At 36.5% G+C, this 13,619-nt stretch overlaps 1 protein-coding gene across 2 annotated transcripts in view; it reads left to right on the top strand.

Annotated features, from left to right (window-relative positions):
• Positions 1-13,619, top strand: part of DTNBP1 (dystrobrevin binding protein 1) — a 208,979-nt gene that overhangs the window by 184,803 nt on the left and 10,557 nt on the right. For both annotated transcript variants that reach the window (XM_007487917.3, XM_016431759.2), the window contains exon 8: positions 10,824-10,979. In XM_007487917.3, coding sequence (XP_007487979.2) covers positions 10,824-10,979 — 156 coding nt within the window. The remainder of the gene's footprint in view (positions 1-10,823; positions 10,980-13,619) is intronic.

Below are 13,619 nucleotides of genomic sequence, written 5' to 3'. Positions count from 1 at the left end.
AAACTTTATCTTCTCTATACTTTATGGAGACACATTGTCCTGTATTTCTGTGAGGCATATTTTGTTAACCTTAAATTGTAGCCATTTCCTTCAGAGTAATTGAGGGAAATTAGAAAAGTCTTCCGGAAGCTTAGAGTAGTGTTTCCTGCAGCATACTTCGGAAGCAGTTCTTTCACCAGCTGCTCACACAGATTGAAATTTGTGAGACTGTATAGGAGTTGCCATGAGTTATTTTTTTTATGAGATTCATTCTGACACTCTGCAAAAGCTGCCATTTCTAATAATCATATTCTACGTAAGTATATTCCTTTCTTAACAGCTTGCAAATGAAACAGAATGATCTCTTTGTTGGTTGATAGGGTTTTAAGTGTGGGTTATTTGTTGTTGTTTTTTTAAAGGAGACTTTTGACTTTAAAAATGTGGAAGTTATAAAATAATAATTATTATTATTGTGAAAAATGTTAGAAGCATCTTGGTGTGATAAAGAGCAGTACAAAAATTTACATAACTATGGAAATTCTGATCACAGAACTTGACACAATATACTTAAAACAGTCCCAGTTTCAGGAAAGTAATAATATTTATGAATGAGTTTTCTGTAGTTCAATATAAAGCAATTTGTATTCAATTGTTAGAATGGGAAGTGGTCTGAGAAGAGATTACAGAAATAATTGTACATCCTTTATTTTAAAGTGGACAAAATATTGTATTGAATGGTAGATCTATAAAATAATTTGTGGAGTCACAGTACAAAATATTAGAATTAGGAGGGATCTTAGAAATCTTGGCTCATTTTTTGTTATGCAGTATTTTAAGTTGCTCACTAACATTTTTATTCAACTTTTTTTCCTTAAGGATAAGAAAAAGAGGATGGGGGAAGAGTGGAATGTGGTTTTTAAGGAATTAGAAACTATCCTAATCTTAATTTCTGTTTTCTGTTTTTAAGGTAAATATAATGAAGTCCGTATTCTAAAATGAGTATCAGAATTTTGTAATTCTAATAGCTGTCAGACTCATCTAATCTTGAGGAACCATCCATTTCCTTACTGACAGACAAGTCTGCATGTAACAGATTAATGAAAGAATTTTGCTTAGTTATCCTTTTGAAAAAAATTTCAATTTTCAGTCTTCATTGATCATGTCTCTCACTTAACATCAGAAATACCTAAAGCAGAATCAGTTAATTATATATCTTTGATTTTTTTATCTCTGTTATTTACTAGATGTTAAGTAATTAGTATTTAAAGATAGAAATTAGATCTCCCTAATGGTCAAGTCAATTTAGTGCTGAAATCATCCATTCTGTTCTCTCATTTTAAAATCACTTTCATTAAATTAATTATACCTAACTCTATTGAAATCATAACTAAACATTTAATCCCACTTGTTAATTAGTTTTCTCTTTCTTGGGGCCTCCTTTTCCTTCTTGCTCCTTGATTTTGCAACAGGTTTTGTTGTTGATCATACTTTACCAAAGTTTTAGAGGTTAGAAAAAACTCAGTACATTCCACTTTTCTATTTAGTAGCTATACAGAAAAGTTTGGTTGTAAAATAGGTTGAAAGTGTTGATGAAAATGACTTTGTTGGATTTTCTCTGGATTTCATATATCTCTGTAACCCCTATTTTCCATTACAATGGATAATTGAGAATTGATTGTACCACCTTCAAAAGTGTAATAGGGTTTGTTTTTTTGAGTTGTTACCTATTAAGAATGACTACTATTGATTAAATAAAATAATAATAATAATAAAAAAGAATGGCTACTGGTAGCTATGGAGGAAGTTGGAACCAGATAAAACCTAAGTGATGATCTGAAATTGAAATAAGAGAAAATACCTCTAGCTAGATATTTTTTTCCTGTGCTCCACAAGAATGTTTAGAGTCTCAGTAAATTGTATTGTTTCTGATTTTCTCTAATTGTAATTACTAAGTATGAACTTTGGGCTTCTTTTACTTGACAGAATATGCCTTACAATTAAAATGTCTAAAATATGGTTGTTTGGAAACCCACTCTAGTTTACCCAGATGCAAAGTCAACTAATATTTTCAGGAAATTAAAATGGATGAAGAAACAGAGGATTAAAGAAGTTCATGGAAGAAAGTGACTTGCCCATAGTCACATAGCTACTTAATCACTGGATCTGAGATGCTAATCCAGGTCTCTCTACTTTTACCTCCAGTATATTTTTTTTTCTTGTACTCAAAGAACTTAGTAATCATCTTTCCACAGAAACTCCGTTATATTGATCTTAGAGACCAAACCCATTTGCTGATGTTTTAGATTTATTTTACAACACATGCTGTGATATTTTGAACCTATTGTTTTGAAAAGCTTATCACAAAATCTTTTAAGCATCTTATTGAAGTATGGTTGAGTTTTCTGCCAGTATAGGAAGATGAGTAATTTATATTAAATCATCATTTCCAGTAATTGTACTGAAGACCCTTTTTGGTACAAACTGTCTCTCTTCCCCCAGCATGGATCATAGGATTAAAAAAGTTGAGAAAAAGCAAGAAGTTCCATGAAGTAGAAAAATTACGTTCTATAAAATTTTGCCTTTCTTTTGTTTCACTTGGAACATGATAGCTGTTCTTTAATTAAAATCCCTTTCATGGCACTGCCTACATTTGTATCTGTGTTTTTGAGCAGCTAATTCTGGAATGACTAAAAAGAAAACAGATTAACCAAACTTTCTCTGAAGTGTCTGAAACATACTTAATATATTTAGGCATTTAGCTTCGACTCATTCCAATATCTTTGCAGTCATAAAGGATTTGAACAGTTACTTTGACAGCTGAACTGAAAATGAGAAGACATCCCTGAATAGTTCAGTGATTTTTTTTTCTTTTTAAAGAGTGTGTGTTGAATTGCTTGCAGGCTATATAAAGGAGATGAATATTTCTGATGTTTCTGATTGTGTCATTGGAGCCAAGGGTGATTTTCAATGTTACTGTCAATCCTAGCATGTGTTTCAGTGTTTTACTTCAGACTCCCCCTCATCCTCCACCCCCTTTTCAAATGTTTGTTCTTTCATGTTCTTTGTTATTAAGAGCTGCCTCCAGAAGCAAAATTCAGACTGCATTTTCAAGAGAGGGAGTGGGGATAATACAAAGCATAGGGCAATGATGAAACAATGTAGCCTTGACTTTAGAATGCTTTAAAAATGTGTCTTTTTCTTTGATAAATTTATATTCCTGTTTATATTTTTCTTTAGTCTATATAAAATGTTACTCCCATTCCCTACGTGCATACTGACTGGGCTGCCAGAAATGGGGAGCAAAATATGACTGGGCCTGGGGGGTTATGTGGGTTCAGGATTATGTAACATGGAAAGAAATCTTTTCTCTGAAGAGATTGTAAAGCATTTAGTTCTTTTTTATATGAATAAATAAATTCATTTATCACTTTGCCTGGCACATTTGACAGAGAAGTATTGGCAGCTAGGTGGCTCACGATAGTGTTGGGCCTTGTATCAACACGAATTGAGTTTAAATTTAGCTTCAGACACTTATTATCTGTGTGACCCTGAACAAGTCATTTAACCTCTGCCTACTTCAGTTTCTTCATCTGTAAAATGGAGATAATAATAATATCCACCTTAAAGGGTTGTTGTGAAGGTCAAATGAGATAATTATAAAGTGCTTTGCAAACCTTAAAGTGCTTTATAAATGCTTATTATCATTATTTGAACTGCTCAAACAAATTCAAAAGGAAAGACAGATTCTGCTTTCAAGAAGGCAAATCCAAGTCAAACCCCTAAATAAGGGTCTTTAAGGATAGGGAGAACTTGTTGTAGGAATCAGGGAAGAAGCCAATAGATGAAGTCAAGAACCAGTGTGGGAAAGTATTAGCATGGAAGGGGGGGGGGGGTTAACTGCTCCATTCCCCCTCTTCCCAGCACCCAAAGACATTTTTGCATGCCACACCCCTCTATCCAGCCACCCAGTGCGAGCACATCCTCCCTTTCGCTCTCTGGAGTAAGGGGTGGGGGTGGCTCACAGGCAGCTTGAAGTTGCAGTTTAGACACAAGAAGAATTCAAAAATGTTCGCTAGTGCTGGTATAGAAGGATATAAGAAGAATGGGAGATGAAGGAAAAAACGAGGGAGTGCTCATTGGGGCAACTAGGTGGTTCAGTGGATAAGTTTGAGATAGGAGGTCTTGGGTTCAAATATGGTTTCAGACACTTTCTTGCTGTGTGACCCTGGGCAAGTTACTTAACCCCCATTGTCTAGCCTTTACCGCTCTTCTGCCTTGAAACCAATTCATAGTATTGATTCTAAGATGGAAGGTAAGGGTCTTTAAAAAGGGTGTGGGGAGTGCTTAGCAAATATAGCCAATGGAGTATGAGGTAGATCTTCAGTAGGAAGGGCTGTTGTAAAGGCTTGGAGAGAGGCTTGTGGAGAGAATAGGAGGTTCAGAACAGCTGTTGTGGTTAATTGGTGGAAAATCAATTAAGGAGGAGTGGTAGAATTGCCTTGCTGTAATAAGAACCCAGTTGAGATTAGCTAGATGATTTTTGGTTCAGATAAGCATACTTTTATAATTTCTTTCAGTTCCATGAAGTAGGAGCAGTGAAGGCAGATAGACGGTAGGGCTGGGGCTTGGTATGACAAATGTCAGTCAGTAAACATTGATTAAGGGCTTCTTCTGTGCCAAGTGTGCTAAGTGCTGAAGATAACAAAGAATACATTATTAATGACAGGCCAAAAGGTATAAGAAGTTCAAGAGCAGAGAATAGTGTAGAGTTGACCTGGCTTATCAAGAGGCCATTTGGGAAAGAGGAGAGTGTAAAAAAGCAGAGCAAAAGGCCTAGGATAGAGAATCTTTGGGAGGATGAAGAGTAGATTTAGGAGGAACAAAGCATAGAGGGATGAGAACCTAAAAAATTATGAAGAGTTAAATAAAATTCAATGTTCTTGATGACCATCCCTGTATGAATTTGAGTTAGAGTAGAGGAGTGAGACATGGGGTTTGAGTAAAGTGAGGAATCAGAAAATTAGGGCATTTGTGGAAACACCAACTCATGTATTGAAGTCTCCTGAAATGAAGACTAGAAAGGGCCATGTTAATAAACTCATCCGAAGAAGAATCTCCTAGCTATCAATTGATAATAGCTACCAAAATCTGGGTGATAAGATTTGAACTGAATGGATCTTAAAGGAGGAGTGGTTGCCCAGTGATGATGGCCGGCATGCCTGGAGGTGCCAGTGGGGAGCTCAAAGTATTCCATCTCCTCCCCTCCCCAGTCAGTGAGTTAGGGTTATGAGTGAATTCAACCAGTACTGACAAGGGGGAGGGGAGGAGGGGAGGCATTGTCATCATGCAGGAGCCATGCCCCAATGAGTGCCAGAAGATGTAAGGAATAAGAAAGGAAGAGACTTAAGATGATAATAATTTTCTTAATTATGGGAAAAGGCATTTCAAAGTGCACAATGGAAGGGGGAAATTTGGAGTGGGACATTGAGAAGAAGATGGGTGTCAGAAGGATGAAAATGAGGAAGTAGACAAACAGCTAAATTGAGAGGGAGGGGATTTTTGTTTTTCAGCAGTGGGGGCTCATAGTTAATATCACAGGGATAGGAATAATACAGGGGTTGTTGGAAGTATGCTAACCTGTTGGAGAATGAGTCCAGAAAAACAGGTCCAGTGACGGGGGTAGACAATCAAGTGTGATTAGGATGTTCAATGTTAACTTTTTGTGGGCACAGTCTCCAAATGCCCAGAGTACTGTGTTGCTGTGAATTGGGGTCTACCTGGAAGTGCTGTCATCCTTTGGAAGGAAGTGATTTGTACCAGTTCTGCCTCAACCAGCCACTGTAATTGTTGGAGGGAACTCCTCAATTAATGTGATCACAGAACCAGTTGAATTTTTTAGTAGAACTCTGTGGGTTCTCTTTTTTTGTTCTTTGGTAATATTAACCTCTTTGAAGTTATCATGAAAATCAATCCCTGAGTATCTTAAAGTTGTCCCTAAAAATACATTTATCTATTTTCTGAGATCTAAATGATACTCTCAACTTATTAGCATAATTTCTACTTCCTCACCAGGCACATTGGGTGTTGGATGTTGTGATCTAATGTTCCACATTATTGATGATGAGAATAGGCTACTATAGAAGTTTTGTAGATGCATTTTATATAGTTCATTGTCTTCCTGACAATTTCATTTATAGAAATAATTTGGCACTACTGGGTCACACCAAAACCCTTTTGCAAGCTTGTTTTCCCTTCACTGCTTGTTTACATTTTGTAAATAGTACTGCTCACATCCTCTGTCATTTCCCTCAATGCAATATCCATAGCAGTCAATCAACCAAATATTTAATGGGAGGAATAATTTATTTTGTTTTGATTTGTGTCCTTTTTTAAGAAACCAAGTTAGAACTGGATCTCAGAGTACATCTAGTCCAACTCATACTCAGAGCATGAATTCAAACCCATGAATCATTCAAAAGTGACCATTCCGTTTTTGCTAATAACAAGGAACTCAACTAACTCCCAATACTACTATTCCATTTTAAGGCAGTTCTAATTATGAAGAAAATTTTCCTTATATTGAACTGAAATTTGCTTTCATGTAAGTTCCCTCAACTACTTCTAAGTTTTCCCCCTAGATTAAATTTCTTAACATTTCTTGTGTTACAGATTCTGTCGGGCTGGAGAAGCCTATGGATCCTTTCTCAGAATATTTTTTAATGTGTAGAATAAAATACATATAATTTCAAAGCAAACCAATTTTATTCAGATACAGTTGTAAGGATTTTTTTTTTTAAGTTCATGCCTGGGGTTGTGAGGTCCTGGATTCAAAATTGGCCTGACACTTTTCTGACATTGCCTATAGCTTATCACTCTTCTACCTTGGAACTGATACTTAGTATTAATTCTAAAACATAAAATAAAGGTTTTTAAAAAAATATTCATAGAGCCTATGTTAAGAACCCTTGCTCTAGGGATAAACAGTAGTAGTTAATTTCTCCTTCCACAAGATAGCCCTTAACTCTCTGATCCCCCTTTAGTCCTCTCTAAGTTAAACATCCTGGAGCATATACTTAAGGTTGTACCTGTGTTCAGTTGAAACATATTAGGCTTTTTACATTTCCATTAATGAAAAGAAATACCATACAGATAAGCTGCCATTGTACATTTAATAAGGTACTAAACAGAATTTTAATGACTGTGATTCTGTGTGTTATGACTATTTTAGAATGTCAAATCTATAGTCCCTACTAAAGCCCCCCTCAGATGCTGTCTCCTACTATAGAGTTAACCCCTTAAGTACTGGGGGGTGGATGAGGGGAGGGGAAGTACAAGTTGAGCTAAGTATTTTACCACTTCTGCCTTCTTAAATTAGAAAAATATTAGGTGATGAAAGATTTTATAACTTCAAATACAACCTCACTAAATTTGGATAAACTCATAGCTAGAAGGTTGGCTATCACTTGACAACTTTTTTCATCCTAGCTACACATTAAGGACCATATGCTATGGTGTGGAAGATTTGCAGTCCTGGGGGGTGTTGGTGGAGGGAGGGAGGGGGAGAGAGAGAGAAAGAGAGAGAGAGAGAGAGAGAGACTGAAGTACAAATTTATATTTGCTAGCATTTTTAATAAATACCATTTTAAAAAATATCATTTGATGGTATCTGCAGTTTCTGACCAGATAAAGAAATGTGTAAGTTCAAAACACACTGGCAGTCAGGCTCAGTTCCTCTTTTATCCCTTAATATAAGCATGCAACATAATATGCTGGAATCAGTTAGGTTGATTATTCCCTTTACAATAAAACTTAGCCAGTTGATTCTTTTTAAGTGGGCAGAATCCTTATTGCAGTGAAAATTATTACATAAAGTGAGGTACACATGAACTTGGACAAGTCTGGGGGGTTGCACAAGATGGGCATTGTATAGCTACCAAATGGAGTGTTTCTCAAATTGAAAATTAACACTCCTTGTGGGAGCAGGAAAAATTCCAAGAGTTTCCCAGATACCTGAGCTTCAGAGCTCTTAACAGCTGCTTAAGCTGGATGGAGGCAGAATAGCGCCTGAAGAAGAACTTATCCTTAAGTACCCATCAATTCAATGTCTATGCTGTAGAGTCTAGTTTTATTTGGTGAGCTGGGGGACATAGGGTTCTAAAGATGGACTTTGTGGGATAAGGAGTGTTATAGGAGCTCTTGAGAAAGGAAAGATAGTTTAGTGTCATCACAAAATAAGAAAGTTAGAAAATTCCTGGCCTGTAATAACAATTAAGATACAAGCCCTTTTTGTTGGCAGCAATAGGAACAGTGTTTTGGGTCTTATAACTATAGGCCACAATCTTGTTCTTTACAAATATATACTCATAAGAGAATTCAGTTATACTTTCTGGTCAATTTCATCTGACCAACAGCGCCTTTATATGTGATTTTAGTACATGTTTCTTGCCATATCAAGTTATATGTATGTATATACGTATTCATATAATCTCCGGACATAGGCTCATCCATAGACACAGACTTGAGTCTTTTGACACTGATGGAATCTTCTCATCAGCTGCTACTTTTTCAAGATTCTATTAATATAGTAATAATCACTTTCTCTTTTAAATTAATCTTTAGTCAAATTATAAACATTATTCTTCAGATATAGTTGATAGTGCACAATGAGTAATAACAATTATTCTTGAAAAATATATTTGCTTTCCTTCCCACTAACTCCTTTGAAAAGACTGGACCATAAATGAAGAAATAAATATGATTAATTGTTGAAATAAGAATAGTCTCTCAAATGTCAATACTCATTTGAACTTTTTTTTTAAACTATCATCTTATTTTATTGTCATACCTTATAATCAATGACTTTTTCGGTGGTCCTTTTTGCAGATGAGCTAGCTTTCTTTATTTGGAGTTATGTTTTTAGTGTCTGAGCCTCTCAGGTTATCTATCCCCAGTGAGTGAATTAGAAATTCTCTACTTATTTCACAGTGAGATGTTTTGGAATGACAGAGGTAAGGATAAATGTCAGTATTTATATTTCTCTAGCACACAACCCAGGTTGCTATATACATATTACTAGATTCAAGCCTCATTAGGAATCTGCAGAGACACTACACAGAAGTTCTCATAACCCAAAGATCTATGAATAGTTAATTTTGTTTTATAATTTTATTTCCATGAACTCGAATAGAGAAAATTACGTATTTATTTCAATGTAACTAGTTTCTTTTGCAATCCTATGTATTTTACTTTACTGTATTTTACAACATTCCAAGAGAGAACTCATATACTTATCAGTCTGCCAGAGGTAGGGTTCTTGGCCCCCAGAAAAAGAATTTCTGTGGAATATTGAAAGGATGAATAGATGAGTAATTACATACGAATTTGGAGTATAAAAGTTTTAGGAAACTGTGACTTTAAAGAAATATAAAATTATCAGCTTGCTGAGAGTGAGCAGTGACTTGTGCTAGCTGATGAATCATAGGAAATATAAGTTTATTCATTTTCCTTCCTTGATGCCTCTAGGGGGAAGGGTTAAGCAAGTACAAAGTATTTATAGGTCAGAAAAGCAGCTGGGCATAGCGATTAGAGGGTCAACCTCTTAGTCAGAAAGGCCTGAGTTTATGTCCTTCCTCTGCCACACACTGACTGTGTGATCCTAAGATAGTCACATAACCTCTTAGTGGTATAGTCATCTCTGTAAGACTGTTAGTCGCAGAATTTTGCTTATCTACTCTGGTATAGGGAATTTACTGACTGGGAATTCTCTACCCTGATGAAGTCACAGGTCCTGGATACTTCCCTCTTCCTTCCCTCCCCCCCAATCTTTAGCTACTTACAAGGATATTTAAAAATAAATAACAGGCCTTGTCTGATATCCTAACCTATCCACAAATTTAGAGGGCACCCCCATCCAGAGAATATTGGTTTGCATTCTGCAAAGATGGTTCAGATCTTATCTCGGCCACTTACTAGCAATGTGACTGGACAAGTAAGTCTTTTAATGCCTGTGACTCTCAGTTTCCTCTTTTTAAAAATAAAGCTGTTGGACTTAATCATCTTGTCTCAAAGATCCTTTCCAGTTCTAAATAATATATGATCCTACAATCCTGATTCTGAAGTGGGACCACAAAATTTCATGCTTCTCTGTCCATCCCCCACCCCACCCCCGCTAATAGAATATAGGATTACTTAAGATATTTTTGTCTTTCGGTCTGTAGCATCTTACATTAGTGTCTTGCACATGTGGTAGATACTTAGTATTTGTTTGTTTTATTAAAATGCCCTGCCCACGTATCTAGACTGGGTCAGTAGTGCTAATGATGAAAGAATCCCAAGAGGAGAACTAAGCATATAGAATAAGGAGGGTCACGTATCCTAAACAGTGCTATAATATGACAATGGATTACAATCCGTAAAGTGTGTTCATTAGTAAGTTTCAATGCCTCATCAAACAGAGAGCGCAATGCCCCTCACTTACTTCCCTGGGGAGGAGTGAGATGCAAGGAGGGCATTTAATCAAGCACTACCCAGCTTCATCAGACTGATTTCACAAGGGCTGGTGCTGCCCTTCGCTGTCACAATCAGACCCCTAAACACAGGTGTATATTTATTCACAGATAAATGAGACAATCAGGAATGCACTGTCATCAGTCTTGGGGAGTGTTTTCAGGTGAGATAATAAGATTTCTGGCCAGGGTGTGAATACTACCACTGCCACCACCATCACCAAGACCTAGAAGATATCTATCTGCAGGCATCAGACCCTTTCAAGTTGGCAGTGATTTTCTATTCCTCGCCTTTATCAAAGCCCTCCCTGAAGTCATGTTCTTTCTTCTTTTTCTCAGCTGAGCTAGATGCAGAGCATACTCAGAAGGTGCTAGATATGGAACACAGCCAACAGCTGAAATTAAAGGAACGCCAGAAATTCTTTGAAGAAGCCTTCCAGCAGGACATGGAACAATATCTTTCCACAGGCTATCTGCAGATAACTGAACGACGAGGCAAGTTTGGACATTTTTCATCCCATAGATGCGTTTCACTGTGTCTCATGCTATTGACGCCCCCAGGGAGGGATTGGGAACAGAGCCATTTAATATATGAGTCCAGTGTTAAACATAAGATTATTCAAATATTCATCATATTGGCCTAGAGCTACTTTCTGGCATTGGCTAGAAAGTCTCTAGACTTTAAAAACGGAAGAAAATTTTAACTGCTCAGTGGAGCTTTTAAGATATTTTCATTTCCCTTCCAGAAAACTCATTGCTGAACTCCCTGCTGGGTAAAATAATCCAGTGACAGGAAACAACAGAGGTTAACCTTGTATTTGTGGGCTAGAGCCAGGAAGGCCAGACACTTCTACCCACCATGCTAACAATTATAAAATTAGATGATAATATAATTAGTTAAATTCAAAACTAGTTGAATGGCTGGACTTGAAATAGTTGTTAATTGTTCAATGTCAACATGGTAAGCAGTCTCTTGCGAAGTACACAAGAGATCTCTATTTGGCTCTGTGCTGTTTAACATTTTTATCGTGACTTGGATAAAAACATAGATGACATCCTTATCAAATTTTCAGATGATACAAAGCTGGCTTACATTCTAAAGGACAGGATCAGGATTCAAAAAGATCATAACAGGCTAGCTTACTGGATTGAATCTAAAAAGGCAAAATTCAGTAAGAATAATTGCGAATTCTTACATATAGGTTCAGAAAATTCATTTCACAAATGTAGGGTTGAGATGGCTTGTTTACACAGTATTTTGTCTGAAGATCTTGGGAGTGGAGGGGAAGAGGAAGAGAAAGAAACTGCAGACACCATGTGAGTCACTGGTCTGATATGGCAGCCCAAAGAATTAATGCTTAGGCTACATTATGAGGCAGAACTTGGGGACTAAGAAACAAGGGTGTCTCTGTTTTCTGCCCTCATGAGACCACATCTCCAGTAGTGTGTCCAGCCTAGAGGATGTTGATAAGCTAGAGAGTATCCAGAGGGGAGCAATGGTGATGAAAATGGCCTTTATTTAGTCCATGTCAAGGGCTGTTATATGGAAAAGAAATGGATTTATTCTGGTTGACCTTAGAGGGAAGAAACAGAACAATGTGTAAAAATTTCACACACAAAAAAGCAAGTTTAGGCATAGGCTTCCCTAAGAACCTTATAGCTGTCCAAAGGTAAAATGAGCTGCCTTGAGAGGTGGGAAGCTCCTCTTTATTGAAAGTTTTCAGACAGGTGTTGATGACAACTTATTTTTCAGATATGTTGTAGTGAGAATTCCTTTGGCTTTGTTAATTTTTTTTGTGGTCGAGACTGAAATATATTATTAGGTGGTCGCTAGGGATTTAATTTCTAAAATCCCAAAATGAATTACTAAAGTAAATGGAATTTATGGTAGTTTATTTACAATAGTTACAATAGAAGAAAGATATTAAGGAATGAGAGAGAGAAAAAAAACTCTGGCTTCTTCTTATAGCAGTTAGAATTTCTAAACCCCAGCCAGGGGAAAAGAAAAGCAGGGTCACTAAGTCAGCCTTTTGCTCGCCAGTGGTGACAGTCTAAAAAGAAGTCTGGGTGTCCGTCTTCCAATCGCTCCTCAAGGGTCTGTCTTCCAGTCTCTCCCCCAGTAAGTGCCTCCAACTCAAAACCTAATTGAATGTCTCTTGAATCCTCTTCTTCTGCCCTTTTGATCCTCTTAAAGATTTTTTCTCTTGTGTCACCTCCCCTAAATTTTCACGTCTACCAATCACAGCAGACACTTTTCTCCAGGACTGCCTACTCTTTAGTTCTCACCTTCTTTGGTTAGATTATATCTTTTTGGATTACTTAACACCGTTTTTGGTAAATTCACTTTTTGTAGTTAAAATGGGTAGATGTACTTAAAATACTGAGTTATCACCTTTTTGTAGCTTAAAATCTCAAAATAGATTGTGGATTACAATTCAATCTTCCCAATAAAAGAAGAGCTAAGTACCTTCATTTTTACAATCAGGAGATAGCTAAATCCAATCTTCACAGGTTATAGGGTAGATACAATAGTTTTTGAGGTTTCCTTCTTTAATTCTGTCATTTTGAAATTTACAGAAGAGATTCATAGCAGTTGTAGAAATGGCAACAGAACAAAAAGAGTATAATGTTAGCTTTAAATTCTCCTGCCTTCTGAGCTTCTGTTGCCCTACCATTTCATATATTCTTATAAACTTCAACCATGCTCTTTCCCCACCTCCTTTATGTATCTCTTTCTCCATCATGCCTCCCTAACTCAAGGTAGGTATCTAGGGAGAAAATGGGAACAAAAGGTGGAGCAAGGAAAGGGATGCAGAAGAAACCAATCAGTTCATAATGCCCAAGTATCTTAAGTTTGATTGATCAATGTAGTTTCCATCCCTTATGGTTGCTATTTCTGATAGAGAAAAAATTTCAGCAAAACATAGAACTTTACAAAATTGAAACATGAACTATTCTACTATTTCAATCTACTGAGCCATCTAACTGCCCCCATGAACTTAACTTTTTGTAGGAATTCATAGGAATAATGACCTCATTTAATTTTTACCAAATTTTATAACTTTAATAATTTGGTGGTCTGTTATGGGCATCTGTTTCTGAGGCATAAAAATCTTCTATTTGTGTTTACCATAC

The sequence above is a fragment of the Monodelphis domestica genome, chromosome 3 (assembly GCF_027887165.1).
Source record: "Monodelphis domestica isolate mMonDom1 chromosome 3, mMonDom1.pri, whole genome shotgun sequence".
NCBI lineage: Eukaryota > Metazoa > Chordata > Mammalia > Didelphimorphia > Didelphidae > Monodelphis > Monodelphis domestica.
The sequence above is the reverse complement of the archived record's forward strand: the minus strand, read 5'-3'. Positions and strand labels throughout refer to the sequence as shown.